Raw genomic sequence first — 25,616 nt, forward strand, 5'->3', positions numbered from 1 at the left:
TAAAGGATGCAGAGACGTCTTGAAAATCCAGGCTTTATTGGTTCCGCAAAATCAGAAACCCTTCTTTTCCCCGCCCCTCCTCTTCTGCATGAGGTCACCCTGGGGCTAATTGGCACCACCACCTAGGATGCCACTTTCTCGCTCTCTCCTCCCAGGGGAAAAAAGTCATCCCTCTCCTCCTCCAACGAGGGAAGAGATAAAAATCTCATCAGCTCCATCCCCGGGGTCTTTGGGGGCCAATGATCACCTTTCCTTATTTCTATCCCCAGGGGGTTAATAATAAGGAAAGGTAGAGTCTCAGCTCTGAAAAAGCTCTGAGGGTCTACTGGAGACAGATGGATGGGGGTAGGGGCCTAGCACAGGGCAGTGGGAATCATCTCTAGCCTTCCCATCACGTGATTGTGCACGAGTGTATGTGCATGCACGTGTAGAAGATCAAGTATGTGTGTGCACATATGCGAACACGCACAAGCATACACATATGTACATGTGAACATGCATGTAGGCACACACGAGCCTGTGTAGAGGATCCGTATGTATGCGTGCACATGTGTGTGAATATGTATGTGTAGAGGATCAAGTGTGTGTGTGCACACGGATGTGTGTGCTCAGTGGAGGAAGCAGGGTCCCAGAATTGTTCCGAGGGGCTTTTCGGTGTGCTGGTAGAGGATCCAGTTTTGGATTGGAGGGGACCTCTGGGGTGTCTTCATCTAACCTGCCTCCAGCTCCGGATGAGAAAAACAAGGCCCAGAGAGGTGCCTCACTTTACATCCGGTTTAACAGCCTTGCATTAATGCAGCTGCTCCAAGCCTAGGAGCCCCTTAATGTAGCTGAATGGTTCCGACTCTCAGCCCCCTCATCCACAGCTACACATGCCCTTGGCCCCTCAGGGGGCCATGGAATCTAGAGGTTTCGGAGCCTAGAGAGTGCTGGGCCTGTGGTGCCTTGGGCCTAGGGACTACTCGGGGTTCCGGGCTGTGGGCTGGCATCCAGGGATCCCTCCTTAGTCAGTCCGGCCAGTTTTTCACTGGCTTCCCACAGCCGCCGAGCAGCCCGGTCATCTCGGGCCAAGGGGGGAACCTCTTCCACGTGGCAGTTGGCAAAGTATCGACCACTGAGTGGCTCGATGCCTTCCTGTAAGGCACAATGTAGGGGTGTCTGTGCTCCACCCCTTGGAGTTCTCAGTACCAGCCAGGTCAGGGGGGATAACAACAAATGCAACCAGCCTGGCACATGGCGGAGAAACAATTCCGAGTTCACTGGACCTGTGGGTGGGAGCATGAAAGCAATGTTGGCAGAGGGCTTTGGGGGCTTGGAGGTCACAGGCTCAGACTTAGAGCCGGAAGCAATCTTAGGCATCATCAAGCCCAGAGCCTTCCTTCTGCAGATGAGGAAACTGAGATGCTCCCTTTGATTTCTGATGACCCTTATTGTTGGGAACCAACTCATGTGGTCCTTCATGTTTCTTTAGTTTGTATATATCATCTCTATTAGAATGTAAGCACCTGGGGCAGCTAGGTGGCGCAGTGGATAGAGCACCGGCCATGGAGTTAGGAGGACCTGAGTTCAAATCCGGCCTCAGATACTTAACACTTACTAGCTGTGTGACCCTGGGCAAGTCACTTAACCCCAATTGCCTCACTAAAAAAAAAAAAAAAAGAATGTAAGCACCTGGAGGGCAGTGATTATATATTATATACCTTTGCCCTGTGCATCCTTAGTGCCTGGGACATAGTGCCTTGTTGTTGGACTAACTGATGGATGCATGCATGTGCTTTGTTGTCTTAGGGAGATTATAAACAGTAGCAGGGTTGAACTGGGAGTCACAGAGACAGGATGTATAGAGACAGCACTGTAACCCAGGTCTTCTGGATGCCAAGGTCAGATAATTAATAACAACAACAACAACAACAACAACAATTCATCCTCGTATTCTCCTGCCTATTTGCGTGTTCAGCTGATTGGGAGGCAGTGCAGTGGAAAGCATGGGGGAGTCTGGAGACCTGAGTTGTCTTCCTAGTTCCTCTCCTGGCTAGCTGTATCCTTCTTGGCGAGTCCCTTCTCTTGAGGCTAATTTGTTTCTCTGAGGTAAAAGGAGATTGAGCTAGCACTAATGGAGTTGTCTCTAAGGTCCCCTTAAGTGCAGACATTTATAGGCTAGTGATTTAGATCTACAAGGAAGATTAGAGGCCAGCCACTCCTGAGAGGTTTCATAACTTGTTCAACTAGTTAGTGTCAGAGGTAGGATTTGAACCCAGGGCTTCCTGGATTCAAGGGCAGTACATATTACACCAAGTTGCTTCTCATGTTATGCTTTGTGACTTATAAGTGGGAAGTGGGTTGACAGTCCATGACCAAATAGAAGAAGTCAGGACTTTCAAGAATCAACAGCAAAGGGGCAGCTAGGTGGCACAGTGGATAAAGCACCAGCCCTGGATTCAGGAGGATCTGAGTTCAAATCAGGCCTCAGACACTTGACATTTACTAGCTGTGTGACTCTGGGCAAGTCATTTAACCCTCATTGCCCAGCAAAAAAGAAGAAGAAGAAGAAGAGGAGGAAGAAGAAGAAGAGGAGGAAGAAGAAGAAGAAGAGGAAGAAGAAGAAGAAGAAGAAGAAGAAGAAGAAGAAGAAGAAGAAGAAGAAGAAGAAGAAGAAGAAGAAGAGGAAGAAGAATCAACAGCAAAACTGTGACACCAATGATGGGACCCTCACCTGGGTGGGCAGCATAGCAGGTGACTCCGGTACCCTCAAGCTGGGTAGCAAGCTCTCGAATAAACAGCACGTTGGCCAGCTTACTGTCTGCATATGCCCGTAACTCTTGCTGCCAGCCACTGAGTGGACGATCCAGGCGGGAGAAGTCCAGGTGCCCACCTCGGTGGGCTGCTGATGCCATCACCACCACCCGGCTTGGGGCATTAGCTTTCAGCCGGGGAAGCAGCAGATGGGTCAAAAGGAAGGGACCCACATGGTTTACCCGCAGGATCAGATTAAAGGTTTCCTTAGTTTTGCCACAGGAACTGATCCCTAAGGAAGGAGCAATGTTGGGTGGGCAGAGGGTAAAGATCCCTAGCCCTTATTCCCTTATTCTCTATCTGTAAAATGGTTGCTGTGAACCCTCATCATGTACCCACAGCTTGCATACTGATGCCATCTCCATTTTCTGGGCATGGCTACTGGCAGGGACTAGTCCTGAGCCCTGGTACCTTCCAGGCCCAGCCCGCATCCTGACCTCATTCCCCTGCTCTCACCTGCATTGTGGACGAGGAGGTCCAGTCTTGGCTCCGAGCTCAGGAAGGCAGTGGCAAAGGAACGTACAGAAGCCAGGCTGGACAGATCCAGTGTCATGAAGATAACCTCATTGTTCCCACTCTCCTGGAGACAGTGTGGGGAGGGGGGTGAGAACACCTGGGCACCTTCCGCTTCCTTCCCTGGGGGGCCCAAACCCTGTTTCTTGACGTTTCTTGAACTACGCCCAGATCTACTTCTACCACCTCCTACCCACGTGACCCTTGGGCAAGTGATTTCATTTCCTTGCGCCTCAGTCTCCACATCAATCAAATGCAGGGTTCAGACTATGAAGCAGTGAGGAGGCCGCTGAACCTGGGTCCTTATCCTGCACCCACCATTCCCTAATCCATGTATAAAGGATCCCAGATCTCGAGCTAGAAAGGACCTAGGACACCATCTGGGTGCAACCTCTTTATTTTGCCAATGAGGAAACGTAATCTTAGAGAAGTTGTCAGTCACCTAAAGGGTAGAAACAGGATTTGAACCCAGGTCCTTTGGTGTAGAGAACTCAGGGGGCTTTGATATGCCACTCTGCAGGCTGCACACTTCCTGCTTGTTGTCTTACACAAAGAGGCCTAAATCACAAGACTGCTGATGGGGAACATATGGCAAGGCTATCTCTGAGACCTCTTGAAGTTAGAGCTAGTTCCTGGGATGGCCTGACCCATGGGGACATAATTGTGCAAAGTGTATAAGTTGCTGAAGGCTGAGAAACAGGAATGTATCCTCATTATAGTGTGATAGATTTATGGTTGCTTTGTAGTTTTTGTCTACTTAAGCTGAGCTATCCTGATAATAAAGGGAGAACCATGTATTAGACTCCAAAGAACATTCTGATGCCTCTTTTCTCTGATCCTCAACTCCCGTTGGCCCTGACATGCCCGTTGGTTCCGACATTCTGGCATGTAACTTGCAGTGCTCCTGAGCCTCAGTTTCTTCACCTGTTAAATGGGTTTAAGAATGCCTGCCCTAGGGGCAGCTAGATAGCACAGTGGATAGAGCACCAGCCCTGGAGTCAGGAGGACCTGAGTTCAAGTCTGGCCTCGGACACTTGACACTTACTAGCTGTGTGACCCTGGGCAAGTCACTTAACCCCCATTGCCTCACACACACACACACACACACACACACACACACAAAAGAATGCCTGCCCTAGGGGCAGCTAGATGGCACAGTGGTTAAAGCAAGGGCTCTGGATTCAGGAGTACCTGAGTTCAAATCCAGCCTCAGACACTTGACACTTACTAGCTGTGTGACCCTGGGCAAGTCACTTAACCCCCATTGCCTAAAAAAAAAAAAAAAAAAAAAAGAACGCCTGCCCTTCCCTGCCCTATCTCCCAGGGTAGGTTGGAAGATGCAAGTGAGAGAACATGTTTGTGGAAAAGTCTAAAAACCCTCAAACTTCTGAAAAGTCTAAAGCACCACTGGACACACTTCAAGGGCAGTCATGATTACCTTTCGGATGTCATAGACAGCAGCCTCCCCCTTTTCCTTGCTTCGGCAAGCCAACACCACCCGGGCCCCACGTTGGGCCAGCTCCAGGGCCATCATCTTCCCGATGCCGGTGTTGCCACCTGAAATGCCCCTCCCCCCACCGGCGGCATCAGCAAAGCTGGGGTGGGGAGGAGGTGAAGGACGAGGTCCCTTCCTGCCCTGATGCCCAAGGCCCAGATCCCATCAGATTTTTGCCAGATGTCTCCCTCCTCCGTCCCTGTGCCTGAGCTGGAGGGAATGGGGGCAGGGGCGGAGGAGAGGAGAGCTTTCCAGGTGCTCAGGTGTGTGGGCCCTTCTTTACCTGTGACTACGGCCGTCTTTCCCTTTAGGTTGATGGGGCTCATACAGGGCACGGCTTTGATAAAGTTATAGTAGATGAGGATGTAGGAGCCCAGGAGCATCCCAGCTCCTAGCAGGAGCCCATCCATGGTCACGTCCGCCAGGTTACCGGCAGCCGGGAACGACGGTAGATTTCAGCCTGATGGATTTCAATTCTTGCTCCCTAGCTCCTCCCCCAACTATGGCAATCCTCAGGGCTCAAATTTACTCCGTGTCGCACCAGCTCTGCCCCACGCAGCCGGGGCAGCGAATCCAGTAGGGGCGGAGCAGGGGCACCTAGATCTGCTTAGGCAGGGCAGCCGTGGAAGATGGGAGTCTCTGCTAGTTTGAGGGTGGGCGTGGGGAAAGGGATGTCGTTCCCATGAGGGTTAGGAAATTGGCAAGCAGGGGAAACAGTGCCACCTCCAGGCAGCGGCTGGGCACTGTGCCCTGCTCACCTGGGTAAGTTTGGACCGAGGAGTCACTGTAGAGAGATTGGCAATGGGTTCCCAGCTCCAGAGCTGCACAGGGATCCCAGAGGCTGACCCATTTTACAGAGGAGGAAACTGAGGCCTGGGGAGGTGATTGGTGTGCCCAGCGTCACGGGCAGAGCTTGGGCTGAAATTCATGTCCTCTGACAGCTGGCCAGCAGAAAGGCCCCCTCCAGTTTAGGTCTGTTCCACTGGTCACACGAGAGGAGGAGGTGAAGAGCCCTTAGCGATTTTATACTTGCGCCTTCTTTCACAGATCAGGAAAACAGAGGTCGGGGCCACACAAGTAGTAAGTATCCAACTTGGGACTGAGACCCAGCGAACCTGACTGGGAATTCAAGGCTCTCATCACGAAATTCTCAGCTAATAGATAGCCCTGGTTAGCCTGGCCTCCGGGGGTGTGCACAAGTGTGACAAAAGGAGGAGAGACACTCTCCAAGTCCCTCGTGCCTTCTCTTTCCTCTTCCCTTGTCAATGCCTCTTCCCATGTTTCTCCGTATAATGTACTTATGCTCATTGCTGTCTCTCCTATTTCTCTAGCCAATCTCCAGCATCTTGTTCTTCTCCTTCCCAACCTTGACTGATCTTTTTCAGCGAGTCTTCCTTGACTCATCACCATTCCTTCCCCTCTTCCTTAAATATCTCACCTTTGTTTATGTCCCCTTCTTTACATATTTACATTTTATTGTTTATGTTCTCCTCTTCCTAATATATATAGAACCTGTTTGTTTCCTTCCTTATGTATATATTTTTTATAAAGACCGGCTTCGGGGCAGCTAGATGGCATAGTGGCAAAGCACTGGCCCCTGGAGTCAGGAGGACCTGAGTTCAAATCCAGCCTCAGACACTTGACACTTACTAGCTGTGTGACCCTGGGCAAGTCACTTAACCTCCATTACCTGCAAAAAAAAAATCTCCCATATAAAGTCTCTCTTCCTTATATAGAATACCTTTGTTTATATATTCTCTTTATATATACATTTAGTGTGTATATATACACCCACATACTATAAATAGAATGTGTATATGTATATATGGAATGTGTGTGTATATATATATATATATATATATATACACACAGACAAGTATATATACATGTGTAGATATATATATACACACACACTTTCCCCTCTCCCTTAAAGTATATATAGCATTCTTTAAATTTTACTAGCTTGAAACTGTACTAAGATGTGTGGGACACCCTGAATATCTCAGCACTGTTAGAATAAGTAGAAATCATTACTGCTTCCTCCAAATCCTTTGCCCCACTCATACCACATCCTGCATTGGGCTCCAAGTACAGCGATTGCTCAATATACAAGTCAGTGCCCACAGGTCCTCATCTCAGGTCTGCCCCAGACTCGCTGTGTGACTTAGAACATGCCACCTCATTTGTCTGGGATTCAATATTTACACTTATAAAAGGGAGAAGTTACTTCTCTTGTGAGGGCTGAATTAGGTCACAGATGTTAGTTTCTCAGGGGAAAGGGGCTACATATAATTCCTTTGAGAAGCAGCAGACTCAGAAATGTCTGGGCCAGGGTCTGAATGAATAGGCCCTAGTTAAGGTAAGGTGTGACAAGAATCCTGTCTCTGCCAGAGACCCAAACAGCCTACCTCTCTGAAGAGAATTCTGGGTTGGTGAAAGTTCAGAAGGTTCTGAGGAGAGAATATCACCCTCTCACTTAGGAAGGGTGTCTTCAAATCCAATAACAACTTTCAGTCTAGAAAATACTTTATGGACATTTCCGTGGACCTGATGAAATCTAATAATAAAAGCTAATGTTTATAGCCCTTTTAGGTTTGCAATGGACTTTATATTCTCTTATTTGATCCTCACAACAACCCTGTGAGGTAGGTGTTATCTCCATTTTACAGATGGGGAAATTCAGATAGATTTGTAAGTGACCTGCCCAGGATCTCACAGCTCACATCAGAGGTCTAGACTAGTTCCTTCTCACTTCAAGTCAAAAGCTCTCTACACCCCACTTCCTCTCTAGCCTGACCCTGTATTATAGGGGAGAAAAGGGAAGTGAGATGGCTGAGGTCAAACAGCAGTCATTGGGACCACAGCCCAGTGCTCTGCCACTATTCCATGTTGATTCTCACTATAGCTTCCTTCAAAGATGCTTGAAAGGTGATATGTGTAAATGGGACTTGATTCCTTCTGCAGAACTGGAGAAGACAAAACTACAAGCAGCCTGTGGAAATTGGGGATTTTAGTTTGGGGGAAGATGAACTTCCTAGAAATCGCTGCTATCTTGAAGTGGAAGGGACTGCCTTGGTTGGTAGCGGAGGTCTTTAAAGGGAGGATGGGATGGTTGTTGGGGGAGTGTGTTGCTGTTCAGGCAGGGGTCAGCCAAGATGATTCCTGAAGTCTTCCAACTCTTGAGATTCTCTGGACAAAGAGGTCTCTCAATACTCATTAACGCAACAGAAAATGCCTTTGGTCCCCTCATGCCAAAAAAGCAAAACCACCAGACGAATCCAAAGGTCTTTCCACACAGGGATCACACTCTTGCTCCAGCTACTGTTAAGCAGCAGCAAAGTGCAGGTTAGCTTGCCATCTTTCCTCTAAAGCAGGGCTTCTTAAACTTTTTCCACTCATAACCCCTTTTCACCCAAGACTTTTTTTTTTTTTGGTGAGGCAATTGGGGTTAAGTGACTTGCCCAGGGTCACACAGCTAGTAAGTGTTAAGTGTCTGAGGCCAGATTTGAACTCAGGTCCTCCTGAATCCAGGGCCGGTGCTTTATCCACTGTACCACCTAGCTGCCCCCACCCAAGACATTTTTAAGCAACCTGGGTATATAAAACAGGTAGACATAACCTTTTACTGTTGCCACATTTTTCGTGACCCTCACATTCAGTTATGCAATCCCATATGGGGTCAAGACCCAGTTTAAAAAGCTAGGCTCTCAAGTTGGGGCTCTTTGCCTTTCCTCGGTCATGGACCCTTTTGTGAAGCCCATGTGGCACTTCTCAAAATAATGCTTTTAAACGAATAAAATACAAAGGGTTACAAAAGAAACCAAAAGTTAGTGAAAATAAATTTGTATTCTCCCCCCTTGTCCAAGTTCTCAGAGCCCCTGAATTCTACCCCTCCTTTAAAGGGTCAGGGGTGCAGGATCTCGAGTGATTACATAGAGCCCAGGAACAAGCTCTGACATCTAATACCCCCAAAGAACTTGAAGGATAGGAGGCCCTCTCTCCAAATGACACAGGGGTCAACGACTCTTTCCTTCTCTCATCCATTCACAATTCTAACTTCACAAAGGTTTCCGTTTTCCTGGGAGGAGCGATGTTAATGGCTGAAGACTTGTACAAAGGGCTCACCTTCCCCATCTTTGGCCATTTAGTCCCTGGGGTTTGGGGAGAATGGGGAGACCCTCTTCTCAAGGTGATGACAGGCATGACAGACAGGCAGAAAACATGATTTGAAGTCTTTTTGGTTTTTTATATACAGAATACAGGAAAGTTTTTGTCCAGTCTAAAACATTACAATTACTATGTACATTGGTACTAGCCGTGAAGGGAGCAGGGTTGAGGGGAGAAGTGGCAAGAGAACAAAAAAGGAGACAAAACCAGGTTTACGACAAAACGTTTTTGCTACAATAGACAATTAAGAAAACGTCCTACCACATGTACTGTACACAGCTTTAAAAACATTGAAAAAACGGCCATCCCTGGGTGTATTTACACAGAACCCAATAGCGCTTTCCTTATTTGCAATACAACAGGATGGACAGCCAGAAAAGAGTTAGATCTTCCATTTGTCCACAACACACAGTAGGCCACCTGTAGTGCAACCGCAGCAGGGGGAAGGGGAGCCATGGGAGGGGAGTGGGTAGCGATCTTTATATTAAATAAAACAATGATATTGTATAGATTTTGCTGTATGAAAACTGTATTTTTTTCTTTTAATATAAAACTATTGTCACTGCCACAAAATAGAACAAGTTTCTGATTATTTTACAACGGTGGGCGGGTGGGTGGGGTGGGGAGGGAGCCGGGGCAGGGTCCGTCTTGATTTCTGCTTCGGAGGAAGGTCCAGGTCCTCGGCCGCCCCTCCCCAAAGCTCCTTCGAGCTCCGGTCTGCCCCATTCCCATGAAATGTCGAGTACAAATATATGTGCAAATGCCCCCTAGAACTTGAGAAAGAAGAAAAAGGATAAAAAAAGAGTCAAAAGGTTTTCTTCATTTCATGCAAAGGTTGTAGTTGAACAGTTTCTGGTGGAGGATAGAAAAAGCCCGGGCTTGGTTTTGTACATTTTTGCATTGGAGGAGTCTCAGGGTGGAGGTGCGCAGGAGGGGCCGCCAGCGCCAGCCTGCGCCCGGACCTAGGGCACCGAGTTGGAGCGCAGCACAGGGCCCTGGGGAGGCTTGAGGGAGAGCTTCTCGGCCAGGCCCCCGTCTGGAAGGAGGGCAGCATCCCCTTTGGGTGGTTTGGTTGCGAACTCTGTGACGCTGAAGACAAACTGTAGGCAGCCCAGCTTGATATAGCTGCCGTGGTGCAGCAAGGCCGTGCCCTCCCAGCCGGCCCCACTGCCTCCGATCAAGCTGGAGCTGCTGGCTTTGCAGTTACATGGCCGCCGGGGCTGCCCCTGGGCCTGGGAGCTCATCATAGCCGCCTCTTCTGTGGGCTCCTCTTCCTGTTTCCGGCTCCTTCTGCGCTCTGTGAGAGGAAAATGGGGCCCAGGGTCAGAGGGAAGGAGGACCTGGCCCATGCCAGCAGCAGGCTCACTAGGGATTAAGTGAGCAGAGCCTGGCTTATGAGGAGTGGTGGCTTGATGGGGAATTCTGGGTGAACGCAGAAGTCGACGTGACCACCAGCTGTGTGTGGGAAGTCAAGTAGGCAGAGGCGAGGCCCAAAGGATCAGTAGGGACGGGATGAAAGGCAAAGAGAAGGAATATGTGTTTAGGGAGTTGGTGTGGGATCTCTCCCCAAGAGGGAATGCCAACATGGCAGGGAACCAAAACCCCGGGGGCTAGAGAGGCCCTGGAAGGAGAGCCAGAGCAAGGCCAGAGTAGAGGCAAAGGGACAGACATGGGGAAGCCCGAGCAGGATCCTCAACTGGCCTCCAGCACCAGGAGCTGTTCAGGAAGAAAGGGGGTTGGAGGAAGACCCTAGGCCAAAGGCAGCCACTGGCTGGCCAGGGACCCTGTCCAAACTTACTGATGATGCTTTGCACTTTGGCAACAATACTGCTGGGGGGAGTGGGGGGCGTCTTCTCTGAGAAGTCACACGAGTACAACACGTTGTCCACCGTTGTGCCGTGCTCACTGTAGTTCAACAGCTCGTAATGCTTGGTGTTCTAAGGGAAGACGAAACATAAGCTCACCAATCTTCGGACAGAACTTGGCTGCCGTCTGCCCTTCACTGACCCCACCACGCTCACACCTCCATCTGAAGCCCTTGGTCTGAAGTCCTGCCATGAAGAGCCTCATGGGCAGGGCCCTGCCTCCAGCTGTGCACACCCTGACTGACTCCAGGGCAAAGGCTGAGGCTTCTGGTCACCAAGGTTCCCAATTCTAACTCTGCTCTCTTCCTTCCCAGCAGGGATGCCCTCACCCTGCCCTCTCCCACCAGTAGCTACAGAGAAGACAGAACTTCGTCTCTCTGCTCAGAAGGCCTGCCAGGACAAAGAGCCTGCAGCTGGCCCTTCGGGTGCCAGACAATGGAGGGAAAACCAGAATGGGAGGTGCTCTAGGCCTGGAAAGATCAGCTTTCAGCCCCTGTGCCTGCTCTCACTCACCTCATCATAGAAGATGCAGGCATGCTTCCCAGACACGTAGTTACAGTGACCATAGTTTGTAAGGCACACGTCCATGTCAGCTCCTGCAGGTGGGTGGGGGTATGGGAGGAAAGAGAGAGAACAGAGCTTGTTGCAGTTCTTGAGTTAATACCGACATAGACTTTGGAGTGGGAAGTGGGGGACAGGAGGCAGCCGAAGGGCCCTGCCCTTGTATCCTTATGAGACTGTGGTGAGGGCCCAGATTTGGGGGTTGTGTTTGTGGCCGCCTCTCTGCTGGGTAGAGAAGCTGCTATTTCCCTCTGGTCTCTCATGATCAGAGGATACAGAGAAAGTGAACAAAAGCTCTGGGCCCCTCCCCTCTAATTATCTGCTTAGAAACTGCAAGGACCACCAAATATCGTCTGGGACACAGGGCTACCATTCTCTGCTGGAGGAAGGAAACCTCAGAGCAATGGGCACTCGGTGTTTAACTGGGACACAGTTCGAAAGGTGGGAGTTCCATGAAATTGTATCCACTAGAAAGAAGGGCAGGGTAAGTGCCGGCCTAAAAAGGCCCTGCTGGAGGTTAATACACCCAACCCCTTTGTATGCCCGCTCACCCGTTCCGATGTACAGGGTTCGATAACACATGTTCACAGCTCCTCCCAAACCCATGAGGGGGTAGAATACAGCTCGGGCTTGCACCTCCTTTCTGTGTCCTACAAAATACACACACACACAATGGGGATGGGAGCCCTCAGAGCTCAGGGCCAGAGAGTTGGCCACAACCCACATTACAGAGCTCAGCGGGCAAGGGAAACAAACTCTGGACTCAACTTGCAATCTGAGCCGGCATTAAGGGGGCCAAACTTTACTGGGGGAGAGACAGAAGATTAAAAAGATTCCACCCCCCCCTTTTCTTTCCTTGTCAGTAAGATGGGGATAATAATGATGCTTAACTCACAAAGCTGCTGAACAAATCAAATTATATAAATGTGATACATCTTAAAGCACTATGTAAATGCCAGCTCCTCCTACAGAGTTACTTCTCTCAGTTCATTAGTCCCTTTCTAAATTCTTTTTTTTTTTTTTTGGCTGGGCAATGGGGGTTAAGTGACTTGGCCAGGGTCGCACAGCTAGCAAGTGTCAAGAGTCTGAGGCTGGATTTGAACTCAGGTCCTCCTGACTCCAGGGCTGGTGCTTATCCACTGTGCCCCCAGCTGCCCCCTCCCCTCCCCAAATTCTTAAAGAGGTTGTCCTATAAAGAAAGGAGGACCACCCCTGCCCACCTCTAATGTCCATGGAAGCCGGTGCATGTCAGAACAGGCAGACCACGGGCTGGGATCTGCTGGTGCCCATGGTCTGTGCCTGCTGACATCTCTTCAGCTTAAGCCTCCAAATAGATCCCCGCCCTTTGAATCTTGAGAAAGCAAGTTTCAACAGACTATGAAAGCCTCAAAGTATAGTCTGAGAGCTGGGCTTGCCATCTTGCTCTTGCCCAGCAAGAGGCAGAGCTTTGAGCCCCTTGATCATAGTCAAAGCTCAAAGCCAGAACTCAGACTGCTCAGTGAGGGAGGGGCAGCTGCCCAGACACATGGAGCTGACCATTTACCTACCTTCTGTATGGTGCCCCCCAGGGGCCAGTGAATGAGTGCCAACACTGCCAACCACAGCCTGGACTCGGGAAGGGAAAAGCTGATGTATTCTCTGCAAGGCCAGGAACTTGATCAGCTTCTCATCCAGCATATTTATCTCAATCTCTGTCAACCAAACATACAGGTCAATAAATAACTAGGGAGGAGATGAGGGAGTGAGAAGTGGGAGTGGCCCTAGACTATACATGTTCCTGAAGTCCTGCCATTTCAACATGTAGGCCTAACTTCAGAAAGGGGGCTTCGAGGAGCCTCAGCACTCAGGGTGGAGCCGGAAGCCTGGCTCGAAGGTTCGCAGTCTCTAAGGTAGGTTGGCTTGGTGTTAGGTAACCTGAACATGCAGAATATTCACATTCCACATGCCCCTTGCCGCTCTACCTGCCTCAGCAGTAAGTGCCTGGACTTCCTTCTCAATTACTGTACCAAGGGATCTTTCTCCCATGGACCCTGGGGGTTCCAAATAAATGGGGCTATGGGGTCATGGTACCTGATTCTACTCCCTAATCTCTGCAGGTGTGGGAAGGCAAAGCACATTCCTTTCACCCCCATGCCTTTGGGCCCTGTTGCCCCAGAAACATAAAATACCAGCAGCCCTAATTACCACTGTAAAGGAAATGACCCTGGCAGCCACTGCCAAGGTCTCCTAAGCTTACTCTTCTCCCCCTTCTGAAGCTGCTCACTCACCTCCATTGACGTCCATTAATGCTCGAAGAGAATTGGTGAGATCGACCATAGCAGTCGAGTTGGCTGGGAAAGGAGGTACAGTTAAAGCGCTTCCTATGGATAACGTGCCAGGGCTGACCTTGCCATCTGCGGAGGCAGCAGGAAGAAAAGTTAAGGCTTATTTGTAAAGTACCCTGTTTTTTGGTTGGGTCTTGATTCCAAACCCAGGGAAACCCCATTCTCCTTCAAAAAGACTAAATTACTTGGGGCAGCTAGATGGCGCAGTGGATAGAACACCGGCCCTGGAGTCAGGAGTACCTGAGTTCAAATCCGGTCTCAGACGCTTAACACTTACTAGCTGTGTGACCCTGGGCAAGTCACTTAACCCCAAATGCCTCACTAAAAAAAAAAAAAAGACTAAATTACTGCAGCACCAAATTGGCAAGGCCTCAAGCTGAGATAGCCATTCTTTGCAACGACAGGAGCCTTTGAAGAAGGGTCTCTCATGCAGGGGACCAGCTAGTTAAGACTTGAAAAAAATCTATGAGAGGCTGCATCAATTGCTGTTGTTGTTCAGTCATTTTCAGTCACATCTGACTCTGTCACCTCGTCTGGGGTTTTCTTGGCAAAGATACTGGATGGTTTGCCATTTCCTGCTCTGGCTCTTTTTACAGATGAGGAAACTGAGACTAAGAGGGCTAAGTGACTTGGCTAGGGTCATACAGCTAGTAAGTGTCCTTGAGGAGCCGGCCACCTTCCATTCCCATGACATGCCGAGGAGGTTACCTAGAACCTTAGAGTAACAGAAATGGATCAAATGATCCGACTATCTCCAAGGCAGCAGTTAAGCTAGTTTAAGTTAGTTAAGCAAGGAGAACCAGGTGGCCAACGGGCGGAGAGATCTGGAGAGTCTGAGTGTTGCTGTCGACTTGCTGGGGCCCTAGGCCTGTCCAAGCTGCTCAGGGCTCTATTTCCGCAAAGTGGTGATGAATTAACCACGTCCCTTCTTACTGAAGCAGCTGAGAGGAGGTAGAAGGGGGCGGGGAGGAAGGGGAAGCTGTGCTTTGTGGACAAGATTGTCTCCAAAGCTGCCGTGAAGCCACGAATGGATTTTTCCTGACCGGGTACTGCCCCCCAAGAATCCCCCAGCACAGCATACTCACCTGAAGAGGGCGCTGGTGAGCAGAATCGCTGGTTGGCTCCCACTGCCGATATGCCATCTCCTGCTGCCTGGGGGGGAGTGAGCACCCGAGTAGCATTTGGGGGTGAGCCGAGCGGCCTCGAATCTGCCAGGGGGGGTCCTATCTGTGTCTGAACATTCTTTCTTTGCAAAGTGCTGGTGGTCTCTAGGCTGGCACAAGAACTGGGAATGGAAGGTGGCAGGCTTGGGGTAGGTGCCAAGCTCCTCTGGGTACATGAGACAGGGCCGGTGGTGTTCTCCGTCTTCACGATAATACCGACAGTGTGATTCTGAAGGCCCCCAGCCGCTGGTGGTGTGAGGGGCCGGGGCCATGATTGCCGGTGGGAAACTACTGGGAGAATGGTCCCAGAACTTTGGAGACGCCGGGGGTCTGGGGGATCTGGGGGGATACCGTAAAGGTGAGGCCCATTGGCTTTCACCTCCGTGCCTGTTGGCCCATTAGAGGTCCCACAGGCCACCACTTTCTTGGATTTGTCCATACAAGAGCTGCAGTTGACGTCCTCAGGGGCTGGGAGCTGCTGGGGTGGAGATGAGCTCAGGGAGTTCTGAGTGGTCATCCCAGAGGGGCAAGACATTGGGTAAAGGGACGGTGTGGGTGCCTTGTCAGCTGCCTGCAGAGAGGTGGTGATTGAGCCGTCAGCCACAATAACAGGCTTAATATCAGCCTTCTCTGTCTGTTCAGAGTCCCAATGCAAGGGTATCTGCTTAGCAGATAAATGTTTCAATATGCTGCACTGGAGTGCAACAACACTACAGAGCCACTGCAAACAGAAAGGAAAGGCAGGTCAGAGGAGGGAGAAGCGAGGGACCATGTTTCACCCACTGCTGCGGCGGCGGCGACTGTGCACGAGATCCAGAAAACCAGGTGACGACACTCTTCGGTGCTCTGAAGTGGCTCCGGGTGCTGGGCACCAGGCATTGCTGGGCAAGCTCTAGTGAGGGAAGCGCTAGGAGGCAGACACTTGGTGACCTTCTCTTAGGCCCCTATCCCAGTCACAATCTGTGACCTTGCAGTCTTCATTAGGGATCCCTTCTGACTTTACAGAGATGTGTTAAGAGATGACAAAGATGGGAGGCCTCTTGGGGGACAGGTATTCTAGAAGGATGGGGACAAATGAAGGGAGGAGCTCTGGAGGAATCTGTCATTCAGGAACAGGGGTGTGGCCAGCACTCTCTGGAGTCATCGCCTCACGTTTTCTCTAGTTTTAAGACATGTACCTGTTCCTCCCAACAGACTCCAGAGTTCAAGGTATCTGTCCTAGGTCTGCTAAGAGTCTATAAAGTACGGGGCATGTGGGCTTGGGTGGGGGCAGGAGCTAAACAAGTACTTCTGAAAGATGAGCACTGGAGGCTTTCTAATAAGTGAGATGCACCGGGCAGCTGCAGACTACCAGATCAACAGGGCTTCCTGTTTTCTGTTCTCTCTAGGTCCAGCTTCAGCTCCCAGGGTGAAGAGGAAAGCCCGGAGCCCCACGTGCAGCATGACCCTGCCCGCACACCTCAGCCTCTAGGGCCCTCTGCTGGCCAGGCCCTCACTCACCTCCTGTTGCTCTGCCTGGCTAGCTGAGTGCTCAGGGTTCAAAAGGTGCTTCTGCGACTCCTCGGGGGCCCCGTTGCAGATCAGCTCCCCGTCCCGGATGGCCGCAGGTGCAAGCAGTGGAGGTGGAAACCGGTACTGGGATTTTATAGCATCAGGAACCTAATGGGGAGGAGAGTGGAGGGAGGAGGCACCATCAGGCCATTCTCATTGAGGCCTCTAGTCTCTGATGCCTACATCCTCGTGACAAGAGGTGACTGTGGCCCTCTGCTGGTGTGGCAGGCTTTGCTCTGGGCTGCTAAGCTGCAAAGGCAGCACAAGGCTCTCTTCTAGGCGTGTGGTCACAAAGAACCTGTAAAAGCCACTAAGTTACTGGATGTTTTGTGACTGGCCCTCTCTGGGAGGGGCATTTTGAGGGGAACGGAGCCACAGCCCCAAGCAGCTCAAGGAGTAGTAAGGATGATGATTATGCCATGAGAGAGAGTTTCAGACGCTCCTTTGGGGTACCAGGTTATATACCAGGTGAGGAAATAAACTGCAATGATACCCTACTGATAATGTGCAAGGGAAATGTCAATTGTGGTTCTTTCATATTATTCTCTTAAGAAAACACATATCAAGTTTCACACTGAAACCTCTCCAAGTATCTGCCATGCAGCCAGCTACTGCCCTGAGATTTTGGCATAAGTGTGAGAAACCATCCAATGGGCTAGGTGAGACTCGGGGAAGCCACTTAGAACATCTCCCTTGTATTCAGACAGAAGGACCCGAAAGATTTCTGTGAATGTGCTTTCACCAGATTAATTTAATCTAGACTTTTCCAAATTATAATGACCTATTGAAATAATTTAGTTATGGAAAAAAACGTGATTTCCATCTCTGCACAAATGTCTGCAGTCAGCAGCATATAAAATCCTAACCTGAATTCTGTGCTACACAGACAGGCTAATAGTCAATTAACAAAACTCAAAAACCTCACTATCTTTGCATCTGGGTGCTTTTTTCTTCCAGAAGAGAAGTGCTTATTAAAAAAAAAAAAAAGCCTGCCACCAAGTGGCTGAATTTGGGCATTGCAGCTTGAATCGGCACAACTAGGACTGGGGAAAGACCCCTTCCTTTCCCTTGGCCCCCGGGATACTCCTAACTCTGGGGGTCACATTGAGTGGGGTTTCTGAGAGATAAGTGTCTGTAGCCACTTCCCAAAGCCAGCCCCTTTAGTTCTACAGGAAGTGTCCAGCCCCATTTCGCAGTTGGTGATCTCTGCCCCTGTTCAGACTACCCAGAACAGTCTGGGTGAAGTGGCCACAAGGAACCTCCATTTATAAAACTGGGTCACATGCCCTTCTTTTCCTTCCTGTCCCTCTGTACGGGGCTAGAGCCCAGCGAGAAGGCAGGTCCCCTAACTTGACAAAGACAATGCTTTACCTTCAAGCTTCTTCTCTTGACGGCCTGAAGCACCCGGCGGTTAGGGGGGTGTTTCTTGTGGATGCGGTTCAGGAAGTCCACTTTGACCACGTGCTGGGAGATGGTGTCCTGGAATCGGTCAAACACCTGGCACCGGTTGCTCAAGGTCATGTTCTTCTGGTTCAGCTGGAGGGAAGACAGAGAGACCTCTGTGGTGGCTCCCAGACAGACCCCCCCCCCCCCCCGCCCCGGTTCAGCCCCTTGTGAGATGAGGGGACTGGGCTCCAGTAAAGGAAACTGCGGGCCATGTGTGTTTCTTTGGTCACCTCCTCTCCATGCTGACTCGGAATCTCCCATAGCAATGCTATTGAGTTATGTCTATGTCAAAACTCCCTCTCAGAAGTCAAGAGGTCACAGACAGGAGTCCCTACACCTCCCTTCCTTGCCCAGATCTGGTGGGAAGAAAAGAAGGTGTGCTCCTTGGTCCATGGGGGAGGGCAGGGCAGGGCAGTAAAGAGCAGGAAGGGGCCCTTTCATTTTGGTCCCCTGTAGGCCCTCATCACTCCTGGGCCAGGATGAAAAAGTGTGTCTCAGGGCCTGCTAAGGACAGTCCAGATTATGAGTTAACCATCTGTTTTCTCAAATCACACTGGGGTCGTCCTTTAGTACTCTTTACCATGAAAAGAATAACGGGGGATCCCTGATTTACTAGGTAACATGGGTCAAATGACAATACACTTCCTCAGGTCCCAGTATCAGGTTCCCTCTGTAAAATGGGAGGAAAATCCCAATTTTCATAGCGGGCTGAGAAAATCTAAGATGAAAAGGAATGATGATGGCCTGCAGGGGCATGTCCAGGGTGATCCACTGGCCTAGGAATAAAGACCCCCTGAACGGGCCTTGTTCTGGTTTTGCCACTAACTAGCTGGGGGAGCATGGAAAGGAAATACTGACTTTTCTGCATCTTGGTTTCCTTATCTCTGTAAAATGAAGATGTTTAAGAAATGAGAGTGTTTCTGAGAGGGCTAATAATCTCCTAGAGTTACCAATAAAATACATGAAAGCTCAGGCAGCTTTCCTTCCTCCTCTTCCCACCTTTATCCCCTTCCCCCGGATGCTGGTGCTAAGAAGAGTGAGCAGTGACAATTCCCTATTTCATGAGCAAAATGGATGTGAGACTCAAAGTGCTCACTGCACAATTTCGATGGAGTCCTTCTTTCAGACCTGTGTTTGGAGAGGCTGGAACAGCAGTCACTGAGTCAAAACACAATCGAGAATTCCAGGGAAAATTTTTTTCCTTCAGGATGTGAATGGTGATGGGCTAAAGGGGGGCCAAAGGCTCATCACGGCCACACTGCCTGATGGCCAGCCCCTCTGTCAGCACAGCTGCTTTCATCAAGTCAAAGGAACAATCTCCCCTTGATTTCTCCAGGCAAAAACGGCTTCTGTCTCTGGGTTCCTGAGCTCGGCTTTGTTAACTGTCCTGGCTTCAGAGAGGGGGAAGTCACCCTACCCTGGAGGAAGTGGTATCCAAGTCTGTTCTTGTCTCATGAAATCCGGTCTGGGAAAGACTTAAAGCTAGATGTCTGGGACAAAGTTCTAGACTATTTGCTAATTGCTTACTACTTTTTAGGCTGTGTCTAGCACCAAACCAATAATTCCTACAGGGAGTCCTTGTGTCGACTGTGGGAGTCATGACCCAAATGAGTCACTTCTAAGTAATTAGTCATTATTGAAAAGGTTTGTAAAGCTAAAATAAAGAATTTTTTTTTGGGGGGAAGGGTGAAGGAGGAAGAAACAGCCAACTCATATAGCTGAGGTGTGTTAAAACAATCTGGGATTATGTAGGGACAGGTAGCATAAATTAATTTCTAAGTAGAAAAACAGATAAATACACGAGAACAAGCCATGCTATCAGGGAGGCAGGCGTGCAGTAGAAAGTGCTGAGTTTGGAGTCAAAGGTCCTGGGTTTGAATCCTAGTTGGATAATCTTGGATAAGTCATTTTTATCTCATGGCTGCCTCATTTGTAAATTTCATGTCAGCTGACCACTGAGGTGCCCTCTAGATCTAAGATCCTACTATTTAGCATAATGATAACTAGGCTATGCCTGAAAGAGACCCACGGAGTCCTGCCTATGCTTACCACCACATGTTCTATGTGATTTGGACACATCCATCTACCCAGGGGCATGGCAGTGAGTGGTGGTTCGAGGCAGTCCATGTGGAACAGGAGGGGACAGTAATCACACTGGATGAGAGGTGCCACACGACAGCTCCTGCAAAGATGACAGGTTGTACATTGGTCCAGGTTGCACCCAATGGCAGAACTTCATGTCCCCCACCCTACCAGAGCAGCAGCAGCAGCAGCAGCAAGGGAGGAAGATGTTTGGGCTCAGAGCCGAGCACCACCCTCCCCGCTTCCCCCTCCTTGGAGGAGGTAACTTTGGGAGGATGAGGGATGTTTACTGGCAGTGTAGCTGAAGTGGCAGAAAAGGAAGGACCAATGGTCAAGAGATGTTAGGGAAACTGGCCAATGTCAGCTCTGCCGCTCCTTCTTAGAAGGCGACCACTATCTCATTTGGAAAAACACTCACTCTTTCCAGAGGTCATCTCACTGCACTAAGATTCCTCACTCCCTGCCTGACGTAAGGGGTGCTCTGCAAAAACCAGCCTGCCAGGCAGCCAAGGGAGTGATGTATGAGGAAAGTGGTCTTCCAGGTTTTCCCCATAGGCAAGTTTCAAGGAGGGGACCCAAGCAAATGCCAATAATGATCTGTTATTCCGATAGCCCAACATCCTGAAGACAAGTCAGCTAAAAGTGTTCCTGCCTGACTCGGAAAGTCTGTCACTCCATCATCCGACCCTGACAAGCTCGGCTTTGGAAAGCTCAGCTGGATTCTTTTTCTGGTGCTTTTTTCCAGCTGGCCCAGCCCTGACCAGACACGACCTGACGAGTGCAGATTTAATAATTGAAGTGGCTGGGAGTTCTCCACCTGAGGCAAGCCAGCATTCTAGCGAAGTAGATTCACATTCCAGCTAGAGACTGCATGGGGCCCTTTGTGGTGTGTAAAGCTCAGAGTCCAGGGGTCAGCTCAGTGGACCACTTGCTACCAGGTGCTATAAGCCCTCAGCCCTCTAGCCCCATGGGTGTCTGTGATTTTAAGATCCTCTCCAGCTCCATCCTGCGATGTTTAGCAAGCCCACTCATGTAAAGATCCTGCCTGCTGTCTTGTATAACTCTCTAATGGTGCAATCTAAGCTGTTGACTTGTCCTGTCAGTGATGCTAGGAAACCATGGGCCTCTCTATAAAGGACCCAGAAGCCCTGGGCACCAACCTTGGCTTGGGCATTTCACCTAAGCCTTGCTTTTCCCATTTACAAAATGAAGATCCTAACACTTGTGCTAAGAATCTCACAGGGTTTTTGTAAGGAAGCCCCTTCTGACTAGAAAAGCTAGGTACACATGAGTTACTATCGCCGTCATCATCATTCTTTGGGGGTGCCCACCTCATGGGGCCATGTTAAATCCATAATAATTTACTTATGTTCCTATCAGAGTTAACTGAAAGAACACAAATAGATAAGGACAGAGGGGCTTAAACTTATGGGACACAATGACCCTTCGTCTACACCAGCTACACAGAATTCCAAGCTGTCTTCTCTTTCAGCTAAGCATGTTCACAGCCCCCTGAATGTGGTTATAAACATCCAACATGTCTGGGAGGAGGGAAACCTAAGACCCCAAGGAACTGGGGAAGGAGAAACTTTAGCTCCGGGGAGATGAGGAAGGAGTCTGGCTGCAAAATGTGGCCCAGCCTTTGGGAAGGACATGGGTACCTGTTACAAGTGAAGCAGACTTTGACTGGTAAGGGAACCAGACCGTTGTGATCTAACTCATGCTGGGTTTTCTTGACATTTTTCCCAGTGGTTTCCTCTTTTCTCCTCCTCTTGCTAGTACCTGGAAAACAAAGTGACAGTGCTATCCTGAGCACAAAGGAGCTAAGCGGAAGGAACAAAAGGGACAGACACACCACTTTGACCTGGAGTCTTGTGTTAAATGTGGGCAAAGTCAGGTTAAGCCAAGCAAAGGTAGTAAAGGTCCTAAGCAGGAAGGCATTTATTTCCCCAGAAAGACTCTTCTGGAAAACAAGGAAAAATGTGAATGTCCAAACGATGTCAATTAACCAATATCAGGATCTGTTTGGGAGAATGAGTATAAGGAGGTGGCCAGGAGCTTAGCTCCATTTGCGCCGCACTGATCTGCTAGGCAATTTAATTTTCTACGAGAAACAAAACAGGATCTCTTGGCCAGGATCTTTGGAGAGGCTGTCCCTCTTCAAACAAAAAGGAAGGACTGAGGGGCTGGGGTGGAATCTCCATGGGAAAGGAGAGACGGTCAATGGCATTAGCTTGTCAGCATGATGGGTGCTGCTTGAATCAGAGCTAAGTCTGCCAAGTCGATAGCACAGAGGTCACTGAAAGAAGCACCAGGCGTGTGGCCACTGCCACTTGGGGCCTCACCTGGGAGTGCAGTGGTGCAGGTCAGTTCATTGGGCAGCTGGAACTGGGTTGGGTTTCGCTCCATGGCCGCAGCGATGAGCAGCTCAAAGGGTCGCTTCAGCTGGGGCTGCCCACAGTCCGACTCGGCTGCTGCTGGCTCGTCATCCACATCGATGGTGTCCTCATCCACATCGTTCTGGTCGGAGGTGGGTGTCTCTGTGCTAGCACTGGATGTGGGCGTGCCAGGCCGGCTCGCCCTCCGCTCCAGGATCCGAGCCTGGGCGATGGCTTTGAGGTCTGTTTTACCAGCTGATCTGTCCAACAGGTCTGTATCGCTGCTGGGGGAGGTGGTTCGTTTGCCAGATTTGTCCACCAGCCCATTGACCTGGCCCAGTTCTTTCTTCTGTTCTCGCTTCTGCGTAAATGAATAGGCAGCCCGTCACAAAGGGTTATAGCAGCGAAAAACCCAACAGGCACAGTGAGCAGCTTCAGGTATCTTAACAAACTCCGCAACCACATAGCTACCTTCTGGGAATTCAAGCCCGTTGGGTTTGAGAATACCAAGTGTTAAGTGGAAGTGCAAGCAGGGAAAATCACCAAAGTAACAAAAGGAATGTAACATTTTATCAAAGTTGATGAAGCACAGGCATAAGACTACATACTCGTGTTACATTCTATCAGAAATATCCCAAACTGAATGATATGAAACTATCAAGGTGCCCACCTGACTAAGTTCACAGGCTTATAGGAATGTTAATTTGCAACATCTTGTGTTTAACTGTTACATTAAAAAAAAAGTAATTAGGAAGGAAAAGGAGAGTGACCAAGGAAGTCAGTAGATCTGACCAATAAGTCAATCTTCTGCCAGAAAAATCACATGGACCTGACACCAAGAAGGGAGACCTCTGGGCACTCTAGGCCATTGTCTGGTCACTTGTCTGCTATGAACTTTGGGGTGCTGTTGTAACCCGCTGGACATCAACGTTCCATCTACAAATGGTGCAGCCAATGGTCAAGGGAGGCTGGACATCCCTACAGACAGGGGGCTGCACAGGAACACCTGGGAGGTAGGGGTGTGGTGTGGCAATTGGAAGACTCCAAAAGAAGGACCAGGTGTATCCACCTCCCTTCTAACAAATGGCCAGGAGCCACTAAAAATGGTGGGAGACCCTGGGCAGGAGCTTGGTTTCTCCAGTAAGTCCCAATTCTTTTGATTAGCAAGTTGTAGAGAGGTTTCCTGCTTAGCAGGGGCTTATGGAGCTGGGGAGGGATGCAGGGAAAGAGATCACCAGGCCAGGCCAGGCCAGGCAACAGTTACTTAGTTTGTTGACTTTAAGAGGAACTGAAATGCAGCTGTGGTTTAGGTTGGTGACTTGGCTCGGCTTGGTTTTAACAGGAACCCTTGTGCACACATTTGAAAAATCAAGTCGGCAACACTGTTTACCTTCTTCTTAAGGCTGAGAACACATATAAACCACAATCTCTTTGAATCATCTTCTTATGCTGTTTCTGCAAACAGGGAAGTCATCCTTCTCTATGACATCATATTTTAGGGCCACGGAAAACAGAGTGATGTCACAAGAAAGCGAAGTCATTCCCTCTTTTACCAAAGGGTGTGGGCGCGTCTAAATCTAAGATCCATCACGGGCCACAATCCAAGCCTGTAGTTTAAGGGCTGGCCCTCAAATGCTCTGGGTGGAATCATGAATTCACTTCCTGAACAAGATATGGCTTTGTTTTTTATAACTTGCGAAAGTTAGCAGAGTGGAAAACTCAAATCAGTGCCTATAGCAAGTAGCAAAGTATGGAGAAAAGCAGTTGCTAAAGACACAGATGTTTCCAGTGGAGACTAAGGACAGTGGGGTGGGCTAGGGGTGGTAAGGTTAGAGGTTAGTGAAGATCTTCACCCTGCTGCTGCTATGCCCGGCCAAGTGTCTAGACATATTTCCCCCCTCCAGTGATTTATGTGCCTTCGGATGGGTTAGGTTCCATTCTTACTGAGTTGGGGCAACAGCCATACTTTTATGGTCTGTTGTTGGTTGGATTCTATTCTAACGGAAAAGCTAGTTCCAACTGTGGATAGCTGCCACCTTCAGGACAACCTGAGATCTCACCAAGAGCTCAGAGAAGTAAAAATCACCAAAAGGCAGGGAAAGAACTCATTTGGCCACTGGTTACTTAGTGCAGTCTCTCCGTAAGTTGATCTCCTTCCTTTACCTGTCTCTGTAACCCCAAGTTAGGATTTTTAAAAATAGCCTGCTGGGTCACACTGGTTGTTCCAGAAGTGGGGTAGGGAGGTTGTGCTAGGGCAAGGGCAGATAGGAAGAGGATGAATGAATGTCTTCATTACTGTGCAGCGGAAAGGGTTGGCAGATAGCAAATTCAAAGATTTCAAGAGCAGCTGGTCAGAAAGTTTGATCACTAGCCCCCAGAAGGAAGCCTTTTTACCTTTCGTCGAACAGTGCACCGATGACACATCCACTCCCCAGGAGGCAACATCTCTTCACTCAGTGGAGGGTTACTGTAAGGAGGGACAAGGGTCAGCTCAGGAACACTCGGCTGGAGCAGACACAAGCACAGTATCCAGTGGCATGCTCCTAACCCCTTGCTCCGACCAGTCAGTTAGCACATCTCTGTATAGCTCAGTTTATATTTGCTATATTCCTTTGAGGCAGTACTGTTTTCCCCATGGCAGAAAAGAGAAGCCAGATTGAGAGCATCCAAGGCTGGACTTAACAACTCTTCATCCATCAGTCTCTAAGCTAGAGCTCTCTATGGGGTCATACTGAACTGCCTGTAACTTAAAGGACTCACAAACAAATGCATGTTCCTAGGAACACAGTCTGCTCAGTCTTAGTTCCTAGAAGTCACTTTTTTTGGCCCTTCTGCCGTTATTCACTGCAGCACTGAATTGTGAACAAATATTCACATTTCAGCAATTGTGCTGAAAACTGCTGTGGCCAACCTTAGAGTTTAGACCCAAACCAGTAGCAAGATTCTGAAATCACTCAACATCCAGATGAGCTTCACCAGAGAATACATAACAAATGGGCAAAAGTCAACCTGAGCTCTACTTCCCTTTCCAAAGCTGCTTGAAAGCCTCATTAACATCTCAGGGGATTGCTTATGAGGAGACAAAAAAAGTGTAGGCACATGGCCTGTTCAGACATGTCTCAGACATCCAAAGACCAGCTCCAACTCCTGTTCTCTAGGTCGGCTATCTCCACTCAGATCATGCAGAAGGCCGCATCCAAATGAACAAGGGGAAAGCATAAGATGTACATCTACTGAGACTGCGGGTAAACTCTTGGTCATGACCTGTCTGACCAACC

At 49.4% G+C, this 25,616-nt stretch overlaps 2 protein-coding genes across 2 annotated transcripts in view; both read right to left on the minus strand.

The window, feature by feature from the left end:
- Positions 1 to 33: 33 nt before the first annotated feature.
- Positions 34 to 5,451, minus strand: DHRS13 (dehydrogenase/reductase 13). The gene is made up of 5 exons (XM_043999349.1): positions 5,085 to 5,451; positions 4,745 to 4,863; positions 3,250 to 3,373; positions 2,714 to 3,025; positions 34 to 1,265 (listed from the first exon to the last, which is right to left on the minus strand). Exons 1-5 carry the CDS (start codon positions 5,209 to 5,211, stop codon positions 952 to 954), a joined length of 996 nt encoding a protein of 331 aa, XP_043855284.1. The 5' UTR covers positions 5,212 to 5,451; the 3' UTR covers positions 34 to 951.
- Positions 5,452 to 9,015: 3,564 nt separating this feature from the next.
- The window catches only part of PHF12 (PHD finger protein 12), a 34,031-nt gene continuing 17,430 nt past the window's right edge, over positions 9,016 to 25,616 (minus strand). Inside the window, exons 3-15 of the mRNA XM_044003923.1 lie at positions 24,733 to 24,805; positions 22,306 to 22,699; positions 21,622 to 21,742; positions 19,928 to 20,060; positions 17,804 to 17,968; positions 16,382 to 16,540; positions 14,804 to 15,602; positions 13,662 to 13,787; positions 12,942 to 13,085; positions 11,946 to 12,044; positions 11,347 to 11,429; positions 10,767 to 10,905; positions 9,016 to 10,265 (exon numbers count right to left, since the gene is read on the minus strand). Coding sequence (XP_043859858.1) covers positions 9,931 to 10,265; positions 10,767 to 10,905; positions 11,347 to 11,429; positions 11,946 to 12,044; positions 12,942 to 13,085; positions 13,662 to 13,787; positions 14,804 to 15,602; positions 16,382 to 16,540; positions 17,804 to 17,968; positions 19,928 to 20,060; positions 21,622 to 21,742; positions 22,306 to 22,699; positions 24,733 to 24,805 — 2,770 coding nt within the window. The 3' untranslated portion in view covers positions 9,016 to 9,930. The remainder of the gene's footprint in view (positions 10,266 to 10,766; positions 10,906 to 11,346; positions 11,430 to 11,945; positions 12,045 to 12,941; positions 13,086 to 13,661; positions 13,788 to 14,803; positions 15,603 to 16,381; positions 16,541 to 17,803; positions 17,969 to 19,927; positions 20,061 to 21,621; positions 21,743 to 22,305; positions 22,700 to 24,732; positions 24,806 to 25,616) is intronic.

The sequence above is a fragment of the Dromiciops gliroides genome, chromosome 4, assembly GCF_019393635.1.
Source record: "Dromiciops gliroides isolate mDroGli1 chromosome 4, mDroGli1.pri, whole genome shotgun sequence".
NCBI classification, from domain to species: domain Eukaryota; kingdom Metazoa; phylum Chordata; class Mammalia; order Microbiotheria; family Microbiotheriidae; genus Dromiciops; species Dromiciops gliroides.